The sequence below is a fragment of the Balaenoptera borealis genome (assembly GCF_965194805.1).
Source record: "Balaenoptera borealis genome assembly, chromosome: 16".
Lineage (NCBI taxonomy): Eukaryota > Metazoa > Chordata > Mammalia > Artiodactyla > Balaenopteridae > Balaenoptera > Balaenoptera borealis.
The window spans coordinates 21,137,542-21,164,353 of NC_138872.1; the positions used below are offsets into that span (position 1 = coordinate 21,137,542).

Genomic DNA, 26,812 nt, shown 5'->3' on the forward strand with positions numbered 1-26,812 from the left:
TGGAAATATCAAGGGTTTTGGAGACAAGTAGACATGATCTGGAATCCTAACTTTGCCATTTCCTAGCTCCTGGCTGTCATCCAATCTAAGTTGTAAAATGAGGTTTAAAAAGGTTGTATTAAATGAGAGAACACGTAAAGCCTTACTGTGTAAGACACAGCAGGCATTCAATGTTAGCTCCTAATAACTCAAATAGAGCAAATCCACCAGGGGAAAAATCAGACTTTACATACATACACCCATTTCCAAATATCCCTTTTGATTTAGTTCCATAATAATGAAAATAGGGTTCACTATTTTCAGTGATCATCACTGTGCCTAGAATTCTCCATCAATCCTTTAATATCCTTCTAAGAGTCAGCTCTAAGAAGACTTCTCTAAATTCACAATCCAACTTAAGTATTCTCCCTCTGCAGACCTGTGTGCTCACTTTTGTGATTTAACACTTATTTAGCTGAACTCTACTTAATCTGCCTGCACTATTAACACTGGGAGCTTCTTGAGAACAAGCATCATATCATATTCTTATTATAGCCCAATAATAAAGTGACTATTGAGTAATGTATACATGAACACCATGCTTTATACTTAATTTTAATTCTTAATGACATTGATTCTTCCTTGTTTTATTTTTGTCTGATTTTCACTAAGGGCCCAAGTATACAAAACAGGGTTTATACATAAATACAAGGGAAAATGAAATAAATGCCACTTTTTACGATTCCTGTATTTTATAAATTACTCTATGACTTATATGAAGACTTCCTATTTACAAAGAGATAGTATAGTAAGACATGCCCAAATTACTGGATCATAATCTTAAAGCTGGAGGAGACTTTAATTGTCTAGTCTAAATTCTCTGTTTTATAGAAGAAAAAACTGAGGCCCATGGAGGTTAAAAGACTTCATCAGAATCAATGAGCTCACTTAGTATCAGAACTGAAACTAGAATTCAGGCTTTCTAATTCCCAGGCCAGTGGTTTTCAACCACATGGACCATTTAAAACCATTAGAGCTTAGCTCTCCTCAATGAGAATTAGTTCATCTCCCTCAGAAACTTCTGAGCCCAGCAGTCTCGAATGGATTGTTTTGCTTTCGAAGACTTCTACTAGGGAAAACACCTAAGTAATAACCTAGATGTTGATGATGTGGTTTTATTGCCACAAACTAGGAATGGTCTCAGTGGACACTCTTACCTTTCCTAATTAACTATTTTCAGAAAGAATGGCCTAAAATAACTACTCTAAAAATTAAAACCATTATTTCTTGAGATGGCATCCAGAATTTATTTAGCTTATTGCCAACAATTACATGAAAGTTTGATCATTGTGTTACATTTTGCAACTTCCAAGTGATAGATTTTCCACAAAGATACTCCTCAAAATGTTCCATAGGTACATTTTAGAAGTTTTTCTCTGCCTATGGTGGTTAACTGGTACTTTCTGCTTTGAAGTATTTCCCATCCAACCGTCTTGGCCATGTTTAGGAGACATAGGATTTAGGAGTTTTCATCTTTGTACCAGTTAAGGCTTTTATGTAACAAGTAGTAAAAAACCCAATCCATTCTCTCATAGGCAAAAATGGCTCTTGTAATCTAAAAAGTCCAAGTAGTTCTGATTTGAGACACGGCTGCATTGGGACACATAGGACATAATCAGGGCTTGCTTCTGATCATCACATTCTGCCTTCTGCTGACCCAGGTGTCACATAGTAACTAGATGGCCATGTCAACTCATGTCACATCCTCTCAGCATCAAGACTCTTTCCAAAAATTCCCGGCAAAAGTATCTGGCTGGTCACATATCTATCCCTGAATCAATCACTAGGGCCAGGGAATATGGCGTACTGACTAGCTTAAACCTGGGTCATACACTCCTCCCCAAATCAGGTGTGCTCAGCTTCCAGAACCACATGGACTGAGAGCTGGAAACAGAATGGTTCCTCAGAGGGATTTCTGAGAGTGAGATTATCAGAGGTCGAATGAATGAAGCAAAAATAATAGGTAGCCATCCATGTACTCACGTACAGTAAATCCCCTACATACGAACCTTCAAGTTGCAAACTTTCAAAGATGCGAACATGCGTTCACATATCCAATCTTAAGCTAGTTCACGTGTCTGGCATACATCGTCAAGTGCGTGCATCCTCTACAAGTGGTTGTGCTTTTGTGTACTTTACAGCACTGTTGCTGTGCAACACGAGGAGCTTACTAATGAAGACCTGATGGAATTGGAAGCCCAGAGAAAAGGACGAAGAGAGACAAGAGGAAGAAGTAACTGAAGAACTGAAGAGATTCACGACGCAGGAAATGGCAAGGGGATTTTCTTTATTTGAGGAGGCACTGTTAGTTTTTGAGGCACAGGACCTGAACATAGAACAGTACACAAAGGTTGCAGCAGCTGTTCAGAATGCAGTACAGTGCTACCGTGTCATCAATGACAAGAAAAAAAGAGCTACTACCCAGACATCACTGGATCGTTTTTTCAAGAGGGTAGATAGAATTGAATCCAGCAAGGACCAGAACCTGAGACATCAACGTCAGGCGTGAGTGAAATTGCAGCTTGCCCTCCGTCTCCTGTTGCTGACGATCCTTCAGCTCTACCATCTCCCACCTCCTCTCCCTCCAGTCAGTAACTCTTCTTGCCTGTTCACTCAATTCCAGCCCAGCCCCTGTATGCCAGCTGTTGTACTGTACTACCGTACTTTTCAAGGTACTGTACTGTAAGATTAAAAATGGTTTTATTTTTTTTATGTATTATTTCTGTGAAAAATATTATAAACCTATTACAGTACTGTACTATATAGCCGATTGTGTTAGTTGGGTACCTAGGCTAACTCTGTTGGACTTACAAATTGGACTTACGAACGCGCTCTAGGAATGGAACTCGTTCGTATGTAGGCGACTTACTCTTAACACTAGAACTCTTGGCTTCCTAAGAAAAATCCTAACTGCCCTTGGGTCTCCTCCATGAAGCCAGATCAGAGAGAGCTAGCTATCCCCCAGCCTGAAAAGAGGTAGTTTTTTGCAGAATTGCCTTTCCTGAATTGTACTACACGGGGATTTTCCACTGCATCTAAGGTGTAGCCCTCGGCAACTTGTACCATATGTAAACCTGTCTGGTTTGTTCACTTGCATACAAATGATCGGGTTCACACAAGTATTAGCAGAAGCAAAAGTGTTTACTCAGCTCCAAGGATTTGGGTACAGAGGTGTGGAGAATCCACTAGAAGAGACTCAGCTAAATACTAGGGAAGTGTCTATGATGTTGGCTTGAGGAATTTTGCTCATCTGTGGAACTGGACAAGTTGGGGAGGGCAAGGTCTGCCAGGTGCTTTCTAGATAGGATGACTGTATGCTTGCTTTATTGTTCAAATTGGGATGCTTCGGAGAGTGAAAGCGGGGAGTTCACGGGCATAAACTGGAACTCTGCCAGGCAAACTGGGGTATATTTCCAGGTCGTGTGGCACCAGGGAACCTAGAATAACAATGCCTCTGTGAACATACTCAACATAAGCTACGTATTCCATGCTCACGGAATACATCTGAATACATTCAACTCCTTTATAGCTTTAGACAACTGCCCTTGTGGGGTCTGGTGTTTGGGCACACCCCAGAACATCTGTCATTGTGTTTATTATCTGAACACTTCACAGTATCAATTTTATGAGAATCCTTGTGAGAAATTCTTACCTGATCTTAGAATTGTTCTTCCTGTACCTGGAGTTACTTTAATCTTATGGACACTGTGGATGGTGGATCTGACCAGTTTTCTCTTTCTGCCTTGGCTACTGAGAAGCTTAAGTGTGTGGCCTGCCCAAAGTGAGTGTGTCGGTCATGGTGGCATGCACTGATCGCCTCCTTCCTGATTCTTTTTTTCATCCCCGCCCTCTGGTTTCTTTCACGTTAACTTTTCACTTACGTGATCTTGTACCTTAGGTTTTCTTGTTAGTTGCTTGAAGTCCCGTAAGTAGAAAACAGATACTCCCCAACGCAACGGCCCCCAGAGGTGGGGTGGCCATCTCTTCAGCTGACTCCTTCAGTTTTTCAAGCATGTTGACCCTGCCATCTGATTGGGTTGAACTTCAAACTGTATGGCTCTCTAATTCAAACTCATCAGGGAGAAAATCATGAGACAGCAGAGTCTGAACACTGACTATTTGATGATACCGAGAAATTTTTATCAAAGTTGTTTAGGTGTGATGGAGGTATTGTGGTTATGTTTTTTTATCTTTCAGACATATATACTGAAATCTTTACAGCCAAGTCTGTAATGGCCAAGTCTGACATTAAACAGATATGGACATATAATTCTCTCCCAGGGAGGGGCAACACATTTTTTTTTAAATGTAGGAGAAATACACTACTACTCAACCTCTACTGTAAGGCTGGCAGCCCTGAGAACTCCTTTTTTAATGTAGCATGTTATGCTGGAGCCCTGAGAACTCCTTTTTTAATGTAGCATGTTATGCTGGAGCCCTGAGAACTCCTTTTTTAATGTAGCATGTTATGGATGTATTCCTGCTTCCAAAGGAATGAGGAGCAGACATTTCCACATGCAAGACAGTAACATATTTTTGAACCAAACAGTCTGCCATACTCACCCTCCCCTCCCCTGGAAGTAGGGCCAATAAGTCAACATTTTAAACAAGTACCCCAGCTGACTCTGATGTAGGTGGTCCTCAGATCTCACCTTGAGAAATTCCACCCTATAATGATATTCTTTCCACACTCCAGAGCCAGAAAAGCTTTGCTTACTCTGAGAGACCAGGCCATTTTCTTAGGATTCCATATACCTCTTTTTCTTATCTCTAATCGCTGGCAACACTTTCAGAAAATAATGGCTTTGCATCCTATTCCACAAAAAGAGGGCTCTGTAGTCGAGTCAGTTTGTAATAGGCCATATACCTGGCCTCCTCTTGAGAAAGCCACCGTGATAATTACCTCATTCCAAAGTCTGAGTAGTCCTGCAACAAAGAATCCTGCTTAAATTTATTTGATCCATTTCCCAAACTGAACGCAGAGACTTTTTTATGAATGCCTATTAAAAGCTCCACAGAAGCCAAAAAAAGGAACGAAATTGAGTCATTTGTTGAGACATGGATGGATCTAGAGACTGTCATACAGAGTGAAGTAAGTCAGAAAGAGAAAAACAAATATCGTATATTAACGCATGTATGTGGAACCTAGAAAAATGGTACAGATGAACCGGTTTGCAGGGCAGAAGTTGAGACACAGATGTAGAGAACGAACGTATGGACACCAAGGGGGGAAAACCGCGGTGGGGTGGGGATGGTGGTATGCTGAATTGGGCGATTGGGATTGACATGTATACACTGATGTGTATAAAACTGATGACTGATTAAAAAAAAAAAAACTCCACACAACACACTGAGTTGAAATTTCAAACGTACCTATATTTGTTAATGAGCTTAAGTTTTAATGTTTTCAATTCACCATTGCATTAACTGCCATCTCTCAAGGTACACCCAGGAATCTCCTGGCGGTCCAGTGGTTACAACTCCACGCTTTCACCTTCGAGGGTGCAGGTTCAATCCCTAGTCGGGGAACTAAGATCCTACAAGCCACGTGGCATGGCCAAAAAAAGTTTTTTAATTTAAAAAAAGGTACGCCCTCTAATGCCTCCATACTCCCTGTAGAGAAATAGTCACATCACAGAGCACTGAACTCAGAATCTGAAAACCTGTGGGTAAATGCTTGTGTCACCATTTACCAATCATGTGACCTTGAATATGCAACTTAATCTGAGCTTCAGTTCCTTCACCTGAAAACTGAGAATAACAGCTGTCCAATCACTGCATTGATGAGAGGGTCACAGATAGCACATAGGAAATTATCTAAAACTGTAAATGGTTTCAAATAACAATGTTTATTTGAGGCTTGGGCCAGAATTGTTTACAACCAGACAGGAACCAGTTGTCCTGCCTGCTTCCCAGTCCAAATTATGGCACTAACCCAGCAAATAACCTGGTGACTGGAAGGGAATCCTGGTGCACACATGGAAACCCACAGGCGGGCTCAGGATCTGGATGCATTAGCACGTGTCTATGTGGCAGACAACACCCTCCCCTATTACAATCTCTTCTACTCCAGTCAAATCAGAAGAAGGAGGAAGCCATCACCTCTCTTCCTTTCATCTGCACACACAAAGGAGACTAAACAAAAACAGGATTCCATAGGCATACCAATCCTGATTAGCAGGGTGTAGAAACCAGTCGCATTGCCTGCCACTGGACTAGGAATCTGGGATAATTGTCAGTGCCCTCTTTCGCCCCTACTCCAGGATATTAGATTGCTAAATCATGGTCAATACACCCATGTGATGAAATTAGGCTCATGGGACCACTACAGTTAATATCAGGGTGAACCCAGGAATGAACACTGAGGCCTCCTTCTCTGGCAGAGAAGAACAGAACTAAGGTCCTTGTCTAAATAGCTCAAGCTTTTTCTTTGAAAAAGACAAGCTAGAGCACATGAAGAAACCTGCGATTTCTGGCAAGTTTCCTCATTCAAACTATAGAGCTAGTGACATCAATATTCATATCGCTAAGGAAGGTATGACCCTGACGCTTGTTTTCTGTCATCTCTTATTTATTTATTTTAAATTTATGGCTGTGTTGGGTCTTCGTTGCTGTGCACGGGCTTTCTCTAGTTGCGGTGAGAGGGGGCTACTCTTCGTCGCGGTGCGCGGGCTTCTCATTGTCGTGGTTTCTCTTGTTGCGGAGCACGGGCTCTAGGCGCACAGGCTTCAGTAGTTGTGGCATGTGGGCTCAGAAGCTGTGGCTTGCGGGCTCTAGACCACAGGCTCACTAGTAGTGGCACACGGACTTAGTTGCTCCGCAGCATGTGGGATCGTCCTGGACCAGGGCTCGAACCTGCGTCCCCTGCATTGGCAGGCGGATTCCTAAACACTGCGCCGCCAGGGACGCCCCCATCTAACTTTTAAATGGATATTTTCTCTTTTATAATTTGGATCATCTACTCCTCCACCCCAAGACTATTTAAAAAAAAAACAAACAAAAACTGCACAAATAGATATTAGGTGCATTTACTTGTAACACACTCCTACAGTTAAACAGAAAAGTGCCAGAGAGAAGAAAAAAACAAAAAAACGGACATGAGCAACCACCAAACAAGAGTTGTTTACATCTGTTTAATGCTAAGAACACAGATATCCTAAAGAAGAGATAAACACTTAAGAAACAGAGTTTTGAGTTTTTTCCTAAACAGGATTTTGATCATGAAAACTAGCGTTCCAAACCTCAAAAACAATAGGGCATACAAACCTAGAAAAATGCAACACATATTTTATCTCTTATCTGAATTACCTGAGAACCCTGAAACATTCTCTTCAAGAGAGATCAGTATTAAAATCGTGCAAAGGAACTGTACCCATAGTGTTTAAACCATAAAACCAAGACCTGGCTTATACATGATAAGAACAAAATAAAAATAAAGCATGTAAAATAATGTATGGTTTACAGAATTCAAAGAAAATCAGGGTGAAAGAAAGGCAATTAGGACAGGAGACATTCTATAAAGCGGGAAGCTCCGACGATGTCTACTGCAAGCCTGGGTGAAGCCAGGCGCCCTGAACGTGTGGAGCAGTCACTGATAGGAGGGATAAAGCGTGATTTCTCTAACAGCCAGCAAATTAGCTGATGATCTGGCAAAACTTCCAGAATTAAAACTGAGGTAGTTTTCAGTAAGGAACGTTCTCCTGGAAAGCATGGCCAGCGCGTGGTTGAGCCGGGACCTGATTCCGGCAAAGTGAAACTGCCTCTCTTTATTCAACTTTCTGAATGAGTCCCTAGAGCACAGATCCAAGTGGGGGGTGCTCCAGTACTTGGGGTGTCCAGGTGTGACATCATTGGCTCTGAGGGAAGTCTGGGAGTCAGTGGAACTGGCCACAGAGCCTTGGGAGGACAGAGAGGCGGAAGACCTCAAACTGGAGGATCGCGACACAGACACCTTTGATACTGCTGACCCCTCTTTAGCCTGGGTTCCCAGAAAGGAGAGAACATTCTCGTCCATGTCAGTCTGGGTGGTGGCTGACGCGGTCTGGACCGCGGTTTGGGAGCTCACCACCCTGGTAGCAACTGCAGTCTGGGTGCCAGTGCACGCCGTGGCCATGCTGGCCTGTGTCCCCACGTCACTCATGCTCACAGCGGGCGTCTCCTCTCCTGGCTCCGTCTGAGTGGTGGCATCGGTCGCCCTCCCGCCCTCCGGCCTGTCTCTGCGGCTGCTGAACCCGTCCTCCTCACTGATGGTGGAGGCCTCGGAGTCCTCGCGCCCGGCCTCTGCCTGGCCCTCCTCACAGCCCGGCTCAGCCTTCCTGGGGGTGCTCGAGAGCCTGGCCAGCCGTAGCCGCAGCAGGTTGCCCAACGTGAGCTCCTTGCACAGTGGTTTCTGGTCGATGAGATGGTCAAACCTACCGCTGATCCGGAAGCTGGACAGGAGTTTGGAGCTGATGGGCTTTGACTGTGCGTACAGGATTCGGAACTCCAGGTCAAAATGTTCAACCACTTGGCCGGACAGAATGACCAGGTTGCTGCTGTTTAATTTGCCGTCCGTCCACGTAAAACTTGAGGATTAAAAACAAACAAACAGAAGCAGGTAAGGATGAGCGATCTTCATTTACTTATTGTCAACCTGAATATAAAGCCCAGATATCCTGAGACATAAGTCACAACTCTGGTGACAGCACACCTGCCATGTAGTGTGACTGCAAGTTGCCTTAACACAGTACATAACCTAGGAATGCGTTAACGCAGGAGTAAAAAGGCCACTGTTCAACCAACAGGCTAAAATTTACACTCCTCAGCCTCAGAGTTGCTAAAAACTAGAAAGGGTTCCTAAAGCACTTAGGCCAGCGCCCTTACTGTGAGAAGCGAGGAAGGTGCCTAGCGACGTCAGAGGGGGAAGCTAGTGGCAGAGCCTGGACTGGGCCCCGGTCCCTCCTCCACGCTGCCGTTTTCACAAAGGGAGACAGGGCTGTCATTCTAACGACACTGTTGCTCAGTGCACGTTTAGAGCTGACAAGTGGCCATGCGCCCCTGCCTGTCCAGCGTACCTCCTCCTTCCCATGGTAACAGAGCCCTGCCCCCTCCCAGCCCAGACAGCTTCATGTATGCACCCTCTCCAGTCACAACAGAGGTGGGCAGGTGAGCCAGGCCGGCTGGAGTATCCTATCCCCTGGGATGCGGGGACCTATGCAGGGTGGGCATGTGAGCTAGCGAGAGCCAGGGAATTTTGCCAGGACTGATACCAGTGCAGAGAGAAAAAGTCTCCCTCTTTGAGAAACAGCTACTAAAAGGCCACGTGAGGAAGCCTGGATCTTTGCCTGCAAATGGAGAGCCTGACAGAGCAAAAAGATCAACTAGAGAAAAGCAGAACCAGGAGACAGTGTTCTGATGAATGCATGGCCCCTACGTCAAGGTGAGCTGAAAACAAACGGTACCTTTCTACACTTTCAAGTTATGTGAGCCAGTAAATTCCGTTTTGCATACAGTAGTTTGAGTTAGCTTTCTGCACTTGAAGTCACCGCACTGATATAGAAATTCGTATCAGGAGTAGGGTGTTTTACGTAAGAAATCATAAAACATAGTAGCAACTCTGTCTCTTGCAACCGAGAACCTAGGCTAATGCAAATTCACCTTGACAGCTGCCTTCAGAGCCTGAGAAGAAAGAAACCCTCAGTGAAATCATGTAAACAGGACACCTAACACCAGGATTTTAAAATGTCCTCAACAAATAGAAGCCATCCTCATCCTCATCCTCAATGGTAGCATATTTCATTTGTAGGGGGTAATTTTTATATTTTATATTTTAGAACAGCCAAAAAACCATTTGGAGCTAAGTTTGGGTAATACAGATAAATCTTACTTTGGGTGAAAATCTAGTTTCCTCCTGTTATTTCCAAACATCTTATGAAAGAAAGTCTCCAAGAAGAGTTCAAATTTTGTTCCAAGCAATGACAGTACTGTTTGAAAAGAAAGACACCAAGAGTTCCTTGATCTGCTGGCCTCACCTTGCACAAGCCTTTGCACACCCACCTTTACCCAGGGCTGACACATAGTTATCACTCAGGGATGCATGCTTCTTCAAAAATACGTTTTTCTATCCTTCTTTTTTTGGGGGGCGGGGGGGCCGTGCAGCATGCAGGATCTTAGCTCCCCAACCAGGGATCAAACCCATGATCCCTGCTGGGGAAGTGCGGAGTCTTAACCACTGGACCGCCAGGGAAGTCCCCGTTTTTCTTTTTTAAACTGTAGAGACACACTTCACGTATAACATCAGAGTCTAACACAGAGGTGGCAAAACACACCACCATCAGAGAGACCTAAGTAAAAATGGTGTATCTTAACCTCTGGAGATCAGTGTTTACCACCCTTTATCTCCACCCTCCATTCAACTTCCCTGCTCTCTACCCTCAGATGCCGTGCCAACGTGAGACTTCAAAGGTGGAGCCAGAAGCATGGATCGGTACTTTCTAGACTAAAGCACCAAATCACAAGGCTTGAAGGAAGGTGAAGGATTAAAGTAAGGGGGCAGCTTCAGCTGTGCCCTCCGCACTGAGGCTGATGCCTGCAACTGCCCTTCCCTTCAAGTGGGCAGGGACGAGGGGGGTCAAAGGCCCCAAGGAACAGGAGTTGAGACTGTTCCTGTCTCTCTTAAGCCCCAATTCATCCACTGAAGCCCTGGCTGAGCCTTGAATCTAGGACTCCCTCACTGTTGGGTCTCCAGGCAAGTTTCAACCTCTGTACTTTAGGTTTGTGGACCACGAGGCAGGGGAGGGGATCCCAGCCCAACCACCTTCCAGAGGAGGAGGCTTTGATTAATAGGCTCACACACACAGATGCACACATAGCAAAAGGCTTGCCCATAGAGGCTCATACTGAGAGGAAAAAGCAGCTTTTACCTTTATATAGCACACTTCCTCTAAAAAGTTCAGATTAATAAGCATGGACGAGTCAGAAACTCACCTGTAGGAGCCTGTAGCCACACGAATGCCATCAATCAGTGTGAACTTTTCATGAACCTTCCCAACAATTTTAGTTCCTGACCTCGCATAGTAAATATTTCCTGTAATCGTCCGAACTGTCATCAGCTATTGGTGGGAGAAGTGGGAGAAGGAGAAATGAATGATCCAGTGAGCACATGATAAAAGAAGCCTTAGTTTACAATTTCCAAACAGACAAGCTTACTAGCAGATCAGCGGTTCACGGTTACCATTCGGTAACAACACCCACAGCACACAAGCCAGATGATTCTCAGGACTCAAGTAATGCTACTTCACATTTAGTTCATCTTCTTGCATGCTTTTTTATGCATGCATACTTATTTTTGAGACCTTCGGTTCATGTGGACACATGCTCTAGAAGATTCACTTTTTGGAGACACTAAACAATAGAATCCAAGAAATGACTTTGAAACAAAATGTGGGGGGATAAAATCATCAAAGAAAACATGCCAGTGATAGATAACATTTTAACAAGGGTTTAAAGAAGCTAATCTGATGTTTCTCCTCCTCTTTAGTTTAATAGCATTGCTAATAAATAATAGCCCAGGACTCCCCTGTGGCGCAGTGGTTAAGAATCCGCCTGTCAATGCAGGGGACACGGGTTCGAGCCCTGGTCCGGGAAGATCCCACATGCTGCAGAGCAACTAAGCCCATGCACCACAACTACTGAGCCCCCGTGCCACAACTACTGAAGCCCGCACACCTAGAGCCAGAGCTCTGCAACAAGAGAAGCCACCGCAGCGAGAAGCCCGTGCACCACAACAAAGAGTAGCCCCTGCTCGACACAACTAGAGGAAGCCTGCGTGCAGCAACGAAGACCCAACACAGCCATAAATAAATAAGTTATTTTTTTAAAAAGTAATGATTAAACACTATAGCAAGACATAACAACATCCAAAGAAGTGAAAACCTACATCTACACAAAAACCTGTACACAAATATTCATAGCAACTTTATTCATAACAGTAAAAAACTGGAAACTACCCTAATGTCCTTCAATGGGTGAATGGTTAAACAAACTATGGTTCAACCATACCATATGATACAGTTCAGCAATAAAAAGGAACAATCTATTGATACACACAACAATTTGGACAGATCTCAAGGGCATGAAAAAAAGCCAGGCTCAAAAGGTCACACACTGTATAATTCCATTTATATAACATTCTCTAAATGACAAAATTACAGAGATGGGGAACAAATTAGTGGTTGCCAGGGGTGAAAGATGCAGGGGAGGGCACGGAGAGGGGAGTGAATGTGACTATAAAGATGCAGCATGAGGGAGATCTTTGTGGTGATTGAACAGCTCTGTATTCTGCTGGCAGTGGTGGGTACACATATGTATACATGTGATAAAATGGCACAAAACAATAGACACACATGGTACCCATGTCAATTTCCAGGTTCTGATATTATGCTGTAAGTTACATAAGGTGTAACTATTGGGGGAAACTGGGTGAAGGATACGTGGAAACCTCTATGTACTATCTTTGCAACTTCTGTGAATCTATCATTACTTCTAAATAAAAACAGAAGACAAAACAAAAAAATTAGGGCATAGCATAACATTGTTTCTGCGATATTCTTACCAAAATGCGTAATATGAATTTAACCATGGGGAAACATCAGATAAACCCAAATTCTACAGAAAACTGGCTAGTATTCTTCAAAAGCATCAAGACTCTAAAAGACAAAGAAAGAGAGGAACAGCTCCAAATGAGAGGAAGCTAAGGAGAAATGACAACTAAATGCAAGATATGGTCCCAGATTGGATCCTAGATAAGAAAACCAGCATTCATGGAATGATGAGTGAAATTTATCATGTCTACAGAGTAGAGGATAGTACTATATCAAGTTTATTTCCTGATTTTGAAATTTATACTGAGGTTTATAAGATGTAAACATTTAGAAAATTTGGGCAAAGAGTATTCAGGGATGCCTTATATCATTTTTCTAACTCCTTTGTAAATCAAATATTTCAAAATGAAAATTAAAACAGACAAAAAAACCTAGAAACTTCCATAGAGGTGCACATGGAGCTGGCAGGGGAGGGCTTCCCGGACGATCCCTGAGCAGAGCTTCAAAGGGCAAAGGGTCAACATACAATAACAAGCATAAAGAATATCACTGTGGGCAGATTTCAGTGTGGTTTTGTGCATCTTTTCCTTTGGAACTTATCTGAATGCTACGTAGGCCTCTGTGATTGTGGTCAAAGCGCTTTTTTTTTTTAATTTTAAAAAATTTTTATTTTACATTGGAGTATAGTTGATTTACAATCAAAGTGCTTTTGAGTGCCTGCACACAAACGTGTGACCAAGCTCCTGCAGGCAGGACACCCAACATTCTGGACCAGCAGCAGCACCAGGGCAGAACAAGTCACCCCCACTTCTTCTGGTGAGGGGCAGGTTCACCAGCACACACAGGCCCTGGTGAGAGAAGCCACCATGGCAAAGAGGCGCTTCCCGAGGAAGAAGTTAAGACGTGATGAACATGGGTGAGGCCAGAAAGACAGATCTCCTTTTGACCCTTCCTAGAGGATCCAGACACCCACGAAGGCAGCAACCAAGTCAGCAGGCAACTGAGTCAGCAAATACTCCTAGATTTCTGCCGAGTGGATGAATGAGAGCCAGTCACTCGATCAAAGCCATGGCCAGGCGATTCCGTGATGTTCCTGCTGCTTACACACAGCCTCAATTACAGCAAGAGCACCTTGAAATTAAACATCGACACCTTCAATTTCTTCACCAGGCTCTGCGGCAGAGCAGACATGGACTGAACATCTGGTTAGATGACCATGCGCTTTCCAAGCCAGACTTGCATTTCCCTTGGGTCCACCTGACACATTTTTAAATTGACTGTCAGGTCACAGGGCTGACTGTTTCATTCCGTCTCCAAGCTCCAAGCCTTACCTCCATCATGGATTTGCTTTGAAGCACTCGTGACAAGTTAGTAGCTACCTAATTAAACCCAATCCTGTTTCCTCTTGAGGGAGAACAACCAACAAGAGCTCTCAAGAGAAGTTAAACAGTCAAAATTGTGTAAACCAAATGGCTTGATAATAACAAGGTGGTAAAAGTTCACGTCCCCTACGCGGTAGCCTATGGAACCAAAGTCCAACCTCTTCATTCACTTTGCTCACTGCTTTGTTTCCAGTACGTGGAACAATGAGTAGCTCAGAGTAGGTACTCACATAGGTGAGAAACTAAGTTGATGAATTAAGGTGATGAACCAAGTTGATGAATTGTTCCGAAGCTCTTAAGTTGCTTAATTTTGAAAAAGTGAATGCGGTAATAAATGACTATTTTTCTTGCCTCTTTCTACTGAAGAGAACAAGCTTGCTAAGTTACATAACCTTACATTTAAATACTTAAGCTCAAATTACTTTCATGCTCAGAGCAAAGGACATAAGTCTAATTTTATAATAATGAGAAACGAGAGGCAGCATGTGACAGTGATTTAAGAACACTGGGGCTGCAGGCAGGCCGACAGATGGGGAAACTCCATCCCACTACTTTCGAGGTGTAGACACTGGGCTCTTGGTGTCACCACTTCCCAATATGAAACACAGGCTTAACGCCGCTCACCTGATGGGGCTGCTGTGAGGATTTAAGTTGCGTAACACTGTCAAGAGCCTAGGACGGCGCCAAGGACCCAGCAGGACTCAGTAAACAGTGGTCCTTACGGTTAAAATTGGAGCCTACGAGTGCTGCAGTCAAAAGCAGCAGCTTCACATGTATAAAGTGATGTGTATAAAATTGATGACTGATTAAAAAAAAAAAAAAAAAAAGCAGCAGCTTCCAAGGCAGCCTCTTGCCATCAACAGACAAGCTCCCCATTAAGAGGCATCGTGACGTGAGGGAGAGGCCAAGGTTTGAACCTGACTCTGTCTTTCTTTCCTGTGAGGCTTCAGGCGAACAACTTTTCTCACGGCCTCAGGTCCCTCCCTTACAACGGGGAGACCACCACCAATGGGGAGATCACGGATGCTCAGTCATTATTTGCTGACTGTGGTGAAACTAGAAACAGTGTAACACAAACCTTTTCCTCTTCAGGATGAACTTTCATATCCATGCACATATCCAAAAACTGAGAGAGCAGAGCCTGGTCCAGAAGAATGTAGACAGCAACTCCCTGTTTCCGACAGATTTCCTGCAGGTCTCGGAAGATGTCGATGTCCGTGAAAACATCCATAACCACTGCAATCACCTAGGGCGCGGGGCAGAGAGAAGAGCCAGCGGTCAACCCACAAGGACACCACCTTACAGCTCGTTGTCCGGACTCTGGACCCCGTCTCAGAGCTGGGAAAGGACCCCTGTCCTACAATACCCTTCCTTCCTTCTCCTTCTGCGGTATCAGTTTTCCTCTCACCGTGGACTCTCATCCGTCTCCAAAGACGCTCAGGCCACTGTATGCTACAAATCTGGACTTGACCCAGCCACTCGCCTCCACACTGCAAATTTCTCAAAACTATAGATTCATCCACTACTTTGACCTCCTATGAACTTGTTCCATTCAACTCTCTTCCTTTACTAAAACCCCCGTCTCACAAGCTCAGCTCAGACCAGCAAGATGTCTAGGTTCTGCGGCTTAACCCACCATCATTTTAGACACGTGACTTGTTGTCTATGTCTGTAAAACAGGTATGTAAAAACTTAAGAGTCTCTCTGAGGCCCCCCTTCTGGGTAGACCAGTCTCCAAGTCTGACTAGTGTCTGATTTTGGATCGTAATGTGATTTTCTATTATAATCTAGAAAGGGCCACCTCATCCACCACCAACTCATGGCTTGAAACTGATTGAACCAGGCGAGTCGATTCTCCCACCTCCTGCCCCTGTCGCTGCACATCACCTCTTCATGACGTCTGCTCCCTCCACCTGTCAGGATCGAACCAAATGGCTTCCAGAGCGCCAGCCCGTCCTCTGTAAAAGGTGGTCTCTGAAGTTCTCTGGTGTCTGTCCGCGGCGCAAGCCCGCAACAAGGGCACAGAAATATGTCCTAAGGGTGCTGCCCTGCACCTTGGACCAGTCCTTTCTGCTCCCCAGCGACCCGGCTCCATTTGTGCCTCCTCATCAATTTTCCCCGCTCAGCACACACTACAGTTAAGGGCCACCTCAGCCACGTGGCCTTGGGCAGATTACAGCTGCTTCGAAAAGTCTGTTTCCTTCGCTGCAAAACAGATGTGTCGTGAGCATTAAACGACTATGCTACATCAAGTGCCCAGTACAAGAGATCCCTCTGGTATCTGTTCATTGATTCGCTTGACCGGTCCAGAGCTTAAGCCGTCCAGACAGTTCAGCGCAGGGAAACATCTCCCAGCTCCTGGCTTTCCTGCTTAAAGAAAGGCCGCTCCAGCAGCAAAGCCTCTCATCACACCCTCTGCAGGTTTGAAAGCATGGCCATCAGCTAATTCCTGGCAGGTCTGCGGGGGAACCAAAACATGCAGGTCTCGTACAAGCCCCTGCATCGGGTCAGAGCCAGGGCTGTCACCTTAGGAAACCGCTCCCCGAAGCCAAGGTTTGGAGCTCTGCTGCAGGCTGGAGCTGCAATGTACCGCCCTCCTCGGAACCTCATCAGTAAAAACATGAGTCTCTTCCAATCACATTAACTCCTTTCCTGAACGTTAAGGTGACTGACTTACAGGTCTGTGAGAGCAGAGGCCCCTCAACGGGACTGATTCATCTCTGTGGGCCCAGAGGACTCAGGCCAGTACCCGAGAGTCACTACCCCTTAAGTATTTGGGTATCAAAGAAGTGCAGAGGGGCTTCCCTGGTGGCGCAGTGGTTAAGAATCCGCCTGCCAGTGCAGGGGACACGGGTTCGAGCCCTGGGCCGGGAAGATCCCACATGCCGCGGAGCACCTGGGCCCGTGCGCCACAACTACTGAGCCTGTGCTCTAGAGACTGCGAGCCACAACTACCGAACCCGCATGCCACAGCTACTGAGGTCCGCGCACCTAGAGCCCGTGCTCCACAAGAGAAGCCACTGCAATGAGAAGCCCGCGCACTGCAACGAAGAGTAGCCCCTGCTCGCCACAACTAGAGAAAGCCTGTGTGCAGCAACAAAGACCCAACGCAGCCCCCCAAAATAAATAAATAAATAATTTTAAAAAAGAAGTGCAGAGACAAAGAGACGATTTTACTGTCCATCTCTAACACCTCAGAGTCTTGTCCACCAGGAGGAGGGACACAGAAATGCCAGCTCCCAGGAAGTCATTGCTGTGAGGGAGTCTGGGAAAGACAATTTATCTCTCTGGTTCCCTTTCTCCAATGTTGCCAAAGCCCCAGCTGTGAGCTATTCTTGGCAAAGGGTACAGCTAAACCCCACTGGAGACAGTGATTTAGAAAATAAAAAGTGTTCCTTCTAAATTGGTGGCATCTTCAGAAGTTTATATCCTCCAATGCATTTTTATACATCCTACTTGGAGATGTATCTATCCCACTAATTCAGGCCAAACAACTTACTGGCTAAAAGGCAGAAAGGCGTGGGCACAGATCCCAGCTCTGTGGCTTACCGCTGTGTGACTCTGGGCAAGTTGCTTAATCTCTCTGAGTCTCAGTTTCCTCCTCTGGAAGATACGGATAATATCATTTAGCATCTACATCAGAGGGCTGTTGTGAGGATTAAATGAGACAAAGCATGGAAAGGGCTTGGCTCAGGCATGAAATAGGTGTTCAAATGCAGCCAGCACCTCAGAGTCTACTGTGGGCTGAACCCTGTGCTAGGTAGAAAGATGGCTATAAAGGATTTGACATGCACCTGACTTACCCACAAAGAGAGGACACGGGCTGCAGGGAAGGAAAATGATACGTACTGTAACAGGCAAGGAAATCAGGGGAACACTTTGGGGTAGGGAGAGACAGTAAAGCATCTCTCTTGCAGGCGTAGACCCAACACAGGCCCTCAAATGTTTACCAAAGGAGAGCAAAGGAGGATTCCTGGAGGAGACGGCCTTTGAGTTGAATCACAAATCAGGACGATTTGGACAGGGGAGAAGCAAAGGGGAGGGCATCCGGCAGGAAGCCACATGATGACAGAGGAAGATGTAGGAAATGATGGGGTACGTCCCAGTCTGGCTGGAACGCAGAGTATGCATGAGAGGGAGCGACAGGACGTGACTGAGAGACAGGTGAGTGTGCAGGAGCATGGAAGGCCTTGGACGCCAACCAAGGTGTCAGGATCATACAGGCCACGGAGGGGAGGAGGTTTAGGATGAGTGATGAGTTCAGTGATGAACCCAACAGGACAGAAGAAGCTGATGCTGGAAGTGTTGGTTGGAGATATGGCCCCCCTCCTGCAACATAGGGCCACATACCTAAGTACCTGAAACACAGCAGGCACTTAGGTAGCTTTTTAGGTTCAGCAAATGTTTAGGAGGACTAAAGACTCAAAGAATAAAAATCAGCGATAGAGGTTTCAACGGTGGGCCAGGAGGGAAGCCGTGAGGGTCACAGAGAAGGGAAAGGGGCCCGTGGGAAAGGTAAGCAATGTTCTCCCTGGGCTGAGGGAGGAGAGATGGGGGTGGAGGGAGGCTGATTCAGGTCCACACAAACAGGAAACAGAAACAGAAACTATCTTGAGAGAGGGAGAGGTTTTGAAACTGATTTTGAGGTGGCAGTAAAACCTCATAAAGGGGTTCTGAATACACACATGTGAGAATGAGAGTTGAGCTCATAAGAGAAAGTGAGAGAAAATCAATCCGGGGTCAGTCCCCATCCTCAGGAGAGACAGGAGGTGAGCACGACGGGGCCGATGGACATGCACCCAGGTGCCACTGGGACAGAGCCGAGGAAGCGGGCCCAGCTGGCCGGGCTAGAGAGGGCTGGAGGGTCGCTGGAAGCAGGGCCCCAGGAGTGGGGCCCACAGCATAAGGCAGCTGCCAAACTGAATTTTGATTTATCATTTAAAAAAACAATTGTGCAAACACCACCTTTGTTAGGTAGTGAGTCAGTATCTAATTTGCTGTTAGTTTCATTGTTTGGTTTTGAAGCTTCAACCTTTCCTGTGTGTTGAAAATAATTGGGTTTGAATGCCCACGGGGTACTTAGAAGGTAGATGGAGATGCTTCTCCCTCTGACTCCCCCTGCACCCAACATCCCCTCCTCTTTCTAGAGCAGGACCCTTAAAAGACTTCTGGAGGAAGAACAGCCCTATGCATGGAAGCAGTCAGCAGGAAGGCCCGCCTTCCTTCCAGACCCCATCCCCGCTCCCCCTTACTCTCTGCCCTCAGCCCCGCCCCACCCCCGCCCCCATGCAACCAAGCCCGGCACAGCTGAACTAGACCTGGGGCTTCTCAAGTCTGTGAAGGGACAGACTCTTCTCTGAACTGAGCAATGACCTGGGCTCATTCGCTAGCCAGCTGAGTGTCTGCTTTGCAGGACTGGCCACATCTCCTAGGTGTTGGCGTCCATGCTGCAGGCTGCTGGGCCCTAGAAGTGCACCTGGACTTGAAAGTGGTCATCACTCCCACTCCCTGAGTCATACTGCGGGATGGACAAAGGAGAGACATGTGGGCAGGCGGGCATCCCATGCCCATCAAGTGCCCACTTGGTCACGGTGGGTATTGCCCTGTCCCAGCCTATGCTACAAAGAGCCTACGCGCTCTCCTAGAGCTGGAAAGCTCTGCAAGTGGTGGCTTGTGAGTGTCCGATCCAGGGTCAAAAGCCCATCTGCAACTCAGCGCACGTTGGTCCTAACATGACTCCTAAAGAGGAAACACCCAGCGGTCGGAGGCTGGATGGCTGGTCTGCCGCCAGTCCCCACGCTGTTCCTGCTCTTCTCCAGCCACATCTACAGCAGCCACTCCTGCATCAAGTCCCATGTCATCATCGCAGGTGACAAAACCTCAAGCTTTACCTCCCTCAGTCACTCCCAACCATCCCTTGATGATTTATACCATGGGACCCGGTGATCCACGTGGTTACGGGTAGCAGTCCCTGGGGTATTCTGCACAGACCCTGTTTATGTTACTTTTCACGCAGAACTGGAATCTTTTCTGTTTGCCAGAAGTTCTGAAGAGGTATCTTGAGATTTGAAAACCCCATTAATTGTTATCTCCAATTTACTGATAAGAAAAATAAAGCGTGCAGAGGTTCGGTGACTTGTTCGAGGTGACACACTTAGGCAAACGCAGGAGCTGGAATTTCAGCCCAGCTGACCCCAGAGCTACCTATTAAAAAGTGTTAGATTGGGACTTCCCTGGCAGTCCAGTGGCTAAGACTCCGTGCTTCCAATGCAGGGGGCACAGGTTCGATCCCTGGTCAGGGAACTAAGATCCCACATGCTGCACGGTGCAGCCAAAAAAGAAAAAAAAAGTGTTAGATTAAACATTATCGCAAAAAAATCTAACGTTCAGTCTTCAAATGATTGAAAGCTTAGACTAAATCCTGGAAGGATCAGTAGAGTATTCCATAAAGTATGTGAGATTGAGCCCATCACAAAGGATGATCACTAAGAACACAAAATAACTTGCAGAGCAAACGTCAGGCAACTTGAAGTGCCCTAGGACAGCAGGTACTTCTTTCTGCGGGCGGTTTTGCTGACTAACTCCGAATTGACTAAATCAGGAAACCTTGGGAGGGAGATATGCTACATGAACAGGCTACAGAGTTAGACCTGGACGTGCAGCTGTCATAGTCTTAGGCCTAATTCCGCCACCGACACTGCCTATTCATATTTTTCGCCAGTGTATCTTTGGGACAGATACACAGACATGGAATTGCTAGGTCAATGGGTAAATACAACTGAAATTGTGCTGAGTATTGCCAGATTCCCCTCCACAGGTTCTATCATTTGCATCCGGACTTTAAAAAAGCCAGGAGGCCTACTACTTTTCTTCCTGAGAGAACTTATCCTTTATCCATAAAGGAACCAGAGAATAATTCTGCAGCTTCTCTACTGCCCAATGGATGCCAGGTGAAAAGAATAAAGAAATGAAATGGCAGACAGAAAACAGAACAGTGGTTGCTGGGGGCTGAGAGGAGGAGGGAATGGGGAGTTATTGTTCAGTGGGAACAGAGGTTCCTCTTGGGAAGATGAACAAGTTCTGGACCTGGATGGTGGTGATGGTTGCATGTGGTGATGGTGAATGTCCTTAATCCACTGATCTGTACACTCTAAAAAAGTGCTAAATTTTGTTACATATATTTTGCCACAATTAAAAAGAAGAAAGAACTGAAATGGCGAAAGACTCCGAAATCCTTAACCTGACACATAGAACCAAAAGGAAGGGCTAAAAAGCAGCCACACTTAGTCTGGCGGGCAGCATCTCACGCATCGGTGAGATTTCCTAGGACAGTGGTTCTGAACCAAGGGCAATTTTGCCCCTCAGAGGACATCTGGCAATGTCTGGGGACACTTTTTAAAATTGTAAAATATATAACATATATAATATTGCCATCTTAACAATTCCTAAGCATACAATTCAGTGGCCTTAATTACATTTGCAATGTCGTCAGCCCTCACCACTATCTGTTTCCAAAACTTTTTTATCACCCCCAACTGAAACTCTAACCATTAAAGCAGTAACTCCTTCTTCCCCTGACCCCCTCCCCAGGGGAGACATTTTTGAACGTGATGACTATTTTTTGGCGGGGCCAGTGCTTCTGGCATCCACTGGATGGAGGCCAGGGATACTACACTCAGCATCCTGCAATGCACAGGACAACCCCTCAGAACAAAGAGCGTTATCCTGTCCGAAACGTCAAGAGTGATGAGGTTGAGAAAGCCTGCCCTGGGTTCCGAATAGGAACTGATCACACCGCACAGGTTCAATTGCAACTCAGAGGAGGACTGTGCAAGATCAGGAGGGCCTTAATTTGGATACATCCACGCGCACACGGCGGGGCCTCCAACAGAATCCTCAGCTGTTACTCCTCCTAGGAGGCAGAACTCTTTGTCAACACGATGACAGCTTTTTACAAATGCTCAGGTTATCAAAAGGATACCCTAGGGTGAGGTCATAGCAAAAGTGCCCCTTTGGAACAAAAGCTCGTAGGGAATGGGCGGCTGCTAAGAGCGATGGCTCTGGAGAGTGCAGGACCTCCTAACAGGGTGAGCTTTGTCTGTGAGCTCCCATCCGGACACGAGGAATATCCCAAGAGCCTCGGCAACGGCACATCACCAAGGGAGGGCACACAGCACTTCCAGGCAAGGTCTCCACTCCCACCCGATTTGTGGGGGCCAGAGCCCAGCCCAACGCTGATTCACATGGCAACAGAGACAAAGAAATGAATGACTCATCAACAAATACAGTAGCACAGGGATAGATTCTAGAGTACGTGTGTGAGGGAGAAATCCTGTGTAGTTCAAAATTCTCCTAAGAGCAAACATCTCAGCTCTCAAGAAGTCCAGAGGGGAAAAAAAAAAAAAAAAAAAAGTCCAAAACAGTACTTCCTCCAGCTTTGGTGACGCTCAACTGAGCACCAAGTCAGCTTGCATTCAGAAGCCACGCTGTACATAAACCGTGTGTTTCCAGGTGCTGTACCTCCCTCAGCGCAGCAGACCCACGCTTTGAAAGGTGCGCAGGAACTGAGCCAACGGCAGAACTGGCATGGTCACAGCCCTGGTCCCACCCGCCCTGGGACAAGTCCTTGCAGAGCAGACAGGCAGGCAAACTCACTTGCTGAATGATCAAAGGTGCACGTGAGAGGTTTCCGCTGTACCTACTGAGCACTCTTCAGTGCCAGAGGCCCTACAAGCCTAAACGGCTCCAACAGCCAACATGAGTCCTGGATGAGCACCCATCCCAGAACCATCCGTTGAGGCCGCAGAGCCAGGATGAGACACCACCATTTACCAAGTGAGCCTGGCTTCTTGTGCCTGTACCCTGCCCACTCCAGTCTCCTTCCTGCCAAGGGGAGATCTAGTCCTGTCATCGTCATTTTCCTTTTTCTTCAATATGCAACATGGAAATTAAAAGTTCAAATCTTAAGAAACCCTTAAAAACCCCCCAGCTTATTGAAAACTACCAAAGCACCAACCCTCCCTCATGGCAGGGGACCCTGCGGAGTGGTGAGTGGTCGAGAGCCCGGGCTCAGGGGCCAGGCAGACGGGCTCACGCCCAGCTCTGTCCCACACTAACCGTATCTTGGGGAAGCTACTTATCGTCTCTGTGCCTGGTCTCTGAATTGTGGCCTCCTCTTAGGTTGGGGAGGGTTAACTGAGAGAGTCCAGGTAAAGGGCTTAGCACAGAAACTGACCCTTTAAAAGTGCTCAATCACACCGTCAAGCGCTTTCGCCATCTGAACACAGACGCAGAATGGCTTCTCATCTCATCCGGAAACAGCCTGAGACCTACATCTCCACAGTCCTCGCTGTCATAGGTACTGGACTTCAAAGGATGTATTCGGAGTGACACAGCCACTCCTGTGTACACAACCCACACCTCTACCTGGCGCAGCAGCGCTGGACCAGCCACCAGATTAGCTCTCTAACACCTGTCTCCTCCATAGATCTCCGTCCACCTGGGGACAGTGACGCCTCCTTATCTCCACATGGCACAAGGCAGAGCGTGGTGGCCGACAGCGGTTAAGAGATGCTGTGCCTTGGTTTGAGTCCCGGCTCTGTCATTCCCTGGCTGTGTGACCTCGGGGCAACTTAACTTCTCTATGCCTCAATTTCATCAGCCGCAAAATGGAGCCAATAATCGCACCTACCTTAGGGTTACTTGGAACAGTGCCTGGCAGAGAAAGCATTATGTTTTGGGTTTTTGGTTTTTTGTTTTTTTTTTTTTACATAAAAGAGATAGATGGTGTCTGAGACCTCAAGTTTAGCGTGTCTCAAATCCCACTCATCTCCCCATCCCTACCCTCAGCCTCATTCTTCTCCTGTATTCTAATTTCGTAGCATCACCACTCACCCAAGCTAAAAAAACTCAATTCTTCCTATACCTTCTCCTTGGCCTTGCCTACTCTCCTGCCCCTTCACTCACTACCCTTCCGGTCCATCGGATGACCAAGTCCTGTCGATTCTACCTAAAATTCTTCCCCTGCCTAAGCCCCAGCACTGCCTTAGCACAGAGCCTCCTCTCATATGTAGATCCCTATGCCCCTCCTTACAACCACCTCAACACCAGTCTCACCGCTCTCTAACCCATCCTCCTTCCTGCTCTCGCCAGGATTTACTGCTCAGGAACACCAATCTGATCAGCTCCTCTCCTCCCTCTAAACCTTCAATGGCTCCCCACTGCTCCTTCCAGTAGCGTGCAAAGCCCTCGACAGTCTGGCGTCAGTCTTTCCCTTCAGCCTCCTCTCCTACCATTAAACCCCCACATACTCTCTGCTCCAGCTGTGAGGAACTTGGCTGCCTCCAAAAATGCCAGGTGTTTTCACACTTTCGGGCCGGTCCCTATCCTCTGGTCCGGCAAGCCCCACCCATCCTCTTGGACCCAGCTCCAAGGTCACCATCACTCCTAAAGCTTTCTTTCTTCAGCCTGCAGCAACTTCCTCACTGCTTCCCACCAGCAGACTGCCAACTCTCAAGTGCAAGCAAGGATCATGTCCTTCACCTGTGGCCCCAGCCCCTGGGGCACAGTGTCCAATACACAGTAGGCTCTGAATAAGCAAGCAATCTGGCATATGGCAGAGACATTGAAAATACTCATCAGATTTAAAGGTAACGTACCACCTTTCTCAGTTAAAACTGCCCAGGTTCCAAATACAGAATCTTGAACATATAAGTGTGTAGCTGGACTAGGGCACAGAGCAAGGCAGGAGGTTCTACCCAGGAATGCATTACAGAATGCCTGCAAGACAAAGGTGTCCGAGCAGCAGCCTTGAGCCCCTTCTAAGGCCGGCGTGAGTTGATGGACAGTCTTCCCTCTGGTCTTAGCTCCAGTGCCCCTCCACTACCACTAAAAATTGGATGTAAGCAAGAGGCAAGGGCAATTCCTCTCTTTCATGGAGACCCGTTCATTACTTTTCTCAAGTTCCAAGTGCCCAAGTTCTCCCCGTAGACGTGATCGTTGGGAATGCACACTTATCCTAAAATGGTGTCTTTTTCCATCTTTTCAATCTTCCCGCTGAACCCACAAGTGTCTGTTGCATCAAAAGGACCCTCAGCACACCCAAAGCACCGCAGGACTGATAATAGCCCAGCTGGAGCCCACAGCTACTCCCACAAAGGCAAGGCACTAGCCTACTGTACCCCCTACCCACTGCAACCCCACCATCAGGCAAAGAGCACCCGGCGCAGGAACACTGGTAAGTCAGGGCTTGTCCCTTCTTGGCTACTTCAACTGCCTTGATGCACAGATATCATAACCACAGTCAGACACACTCAGGTACGAGCCCTACCAAGTCTTACCGTGGCCTGGGGCTTTACCTGCCATGTCTCTGGCACAGGCAGACAGCCAGGAAGCTGGGCACTGCCAGTCAGCAAGCGAGGTGGCAGTTGATCATGGCTCTGGAAAAAGGTGTCTGCTGCCACACCCTACCCGCCCCTCCCACCTTCTGGGCCGCATTCTTCCTCCCAGACCCCTAGTACCCAGCACCCTGCTGCAGTCTCATCCTGGCTGGCAGGGAGACAAAACCTCCCACTGCACCCCAATACCTTGTCACACTAAGAGTCAGACAACTGCACCAAAACCCACTGTGAAGAGAGAGATGACTTAACGCAGGGGTATCTGCATTTTCTTTTTTCCAGCCTATGGAAATGCAAACTCCCTTCCCCACCCATTCACTGAAGGAGCAACTTCCCCTCCAGGCCGGCAGGAGGGAAAAGGGTCGGGGCTCACTTTGCCACTCTGGTATGTATCTGCTTTCTACAACAAAAGACACGTGCAGGTGACTAGCAATGATAGATTCCTAATGCCCCGCAGTTGTCTCTGGGGACAGCTTTCAGGAATTTTCCGCTAGGTTATGCACTTCTTAGGTATTGCATCTCCTAAGAAGCTCCTGAAAGTGAGATCTAGAGTTGGCTGACAGCCAGTCTGACAACTGGTTTTAACTGAAAGCTGGAACTAGCAGGATTTCTGATCACCCTCCCAGGGAATGTGAATGTTAGGAGTTGGAACTTGGGCACAATCCGCATTCTTGGGGACCGAGACTCCTCCCACTCTCCCCTGCCACGAGGAGCGGCCAGGGAGGAGAACGGGGATCCGAGGGGATACACGCAGAGTGGGGCGAGTCGGGGACCCCGGGACCACCCGGCTCGCGCTCCTAGCAGACCTCAGTTTCCCATTTTTGAAGGGGGTGTCCCGTCCGACCGGGGACCGAGGTGACCCGAGGAGCCGGGCCGCGGCGCTCACCTCTCGCGCCGAGCGGAGCTGCTGGCGCAGCGCGTCCTTGCAGCCATAGGGGCCGCGGGCGCCGGTGCCGCGGGGCTGGAAGTGCGCCTCGACGCGCGTGGCCCCGCGGTAGGCGCCCTGATAGAAGGAGGGCCAGCCGAGCTCCAGCAGCGGCGGCTCCAGGTCCGACTGCTCGGGGAAGTAGGTGCCGGAGGAGCAGTCGTGCGACGAGCCGAAGGAGTCCTCGGCCCCCGCTGCCGCGCCCTCCTCGCCGGGCCGCTCGGCCGCGCTTAGGATTGCGCACACCTCGTCGGGGTTTAGGAAGCGGCCGAGGCGCTCGCGTCGCAGGAAGGCCGCAAAAGCGTCGGGGCCGCCCGCCACCAGCTCCTCGAGCGCCAAGCGCCGCTCCTCGCTGTACAGCTCGGCCGGGTTGGGCGGCCCGCACGGCGACAGGCAGGCTGCGGGTAGCTCGTCCAGGCCATTGGACCGCAGAGCCATGGCGGCGCTCGGACACAAGCCGACTCGGGCCGATATGGGCGTACAGGACAC

At 47.4% G+C, this 26,812-nt stretch overlaps 1 protein-coding gene across 1 annotated transcript; it reads right to left on the bottom strand.

Moving 5' to 3' along the window:
• Positions 1 to 7,051: 7,051 nt before the first annotated feature.
• On the bottom strand, positions 7,052 to 26,812 carry FAM83D (family with sequence similarity 83 member D). Its single transcript, XM_082359836.1, has 4 exons — positions 26,285 to 26,812; positions 15,081 to 15,248; positions 11,005 to 11,129; positions 7,052 to 8,603 (listed from the first exon to the last, which is right to left on the bottom strand). Exons 1-4 carry the CDS (start codon positions 26,759 to 26,761, stop codon positions 7,628 to 7,630), a joined length of 1,746 nt encoding a protein of 581 aa, XP_082215962.1. The 5' UTR covers positions 26,762 to 26,812; the 3' UTR covers positions 7,052 to 7,627.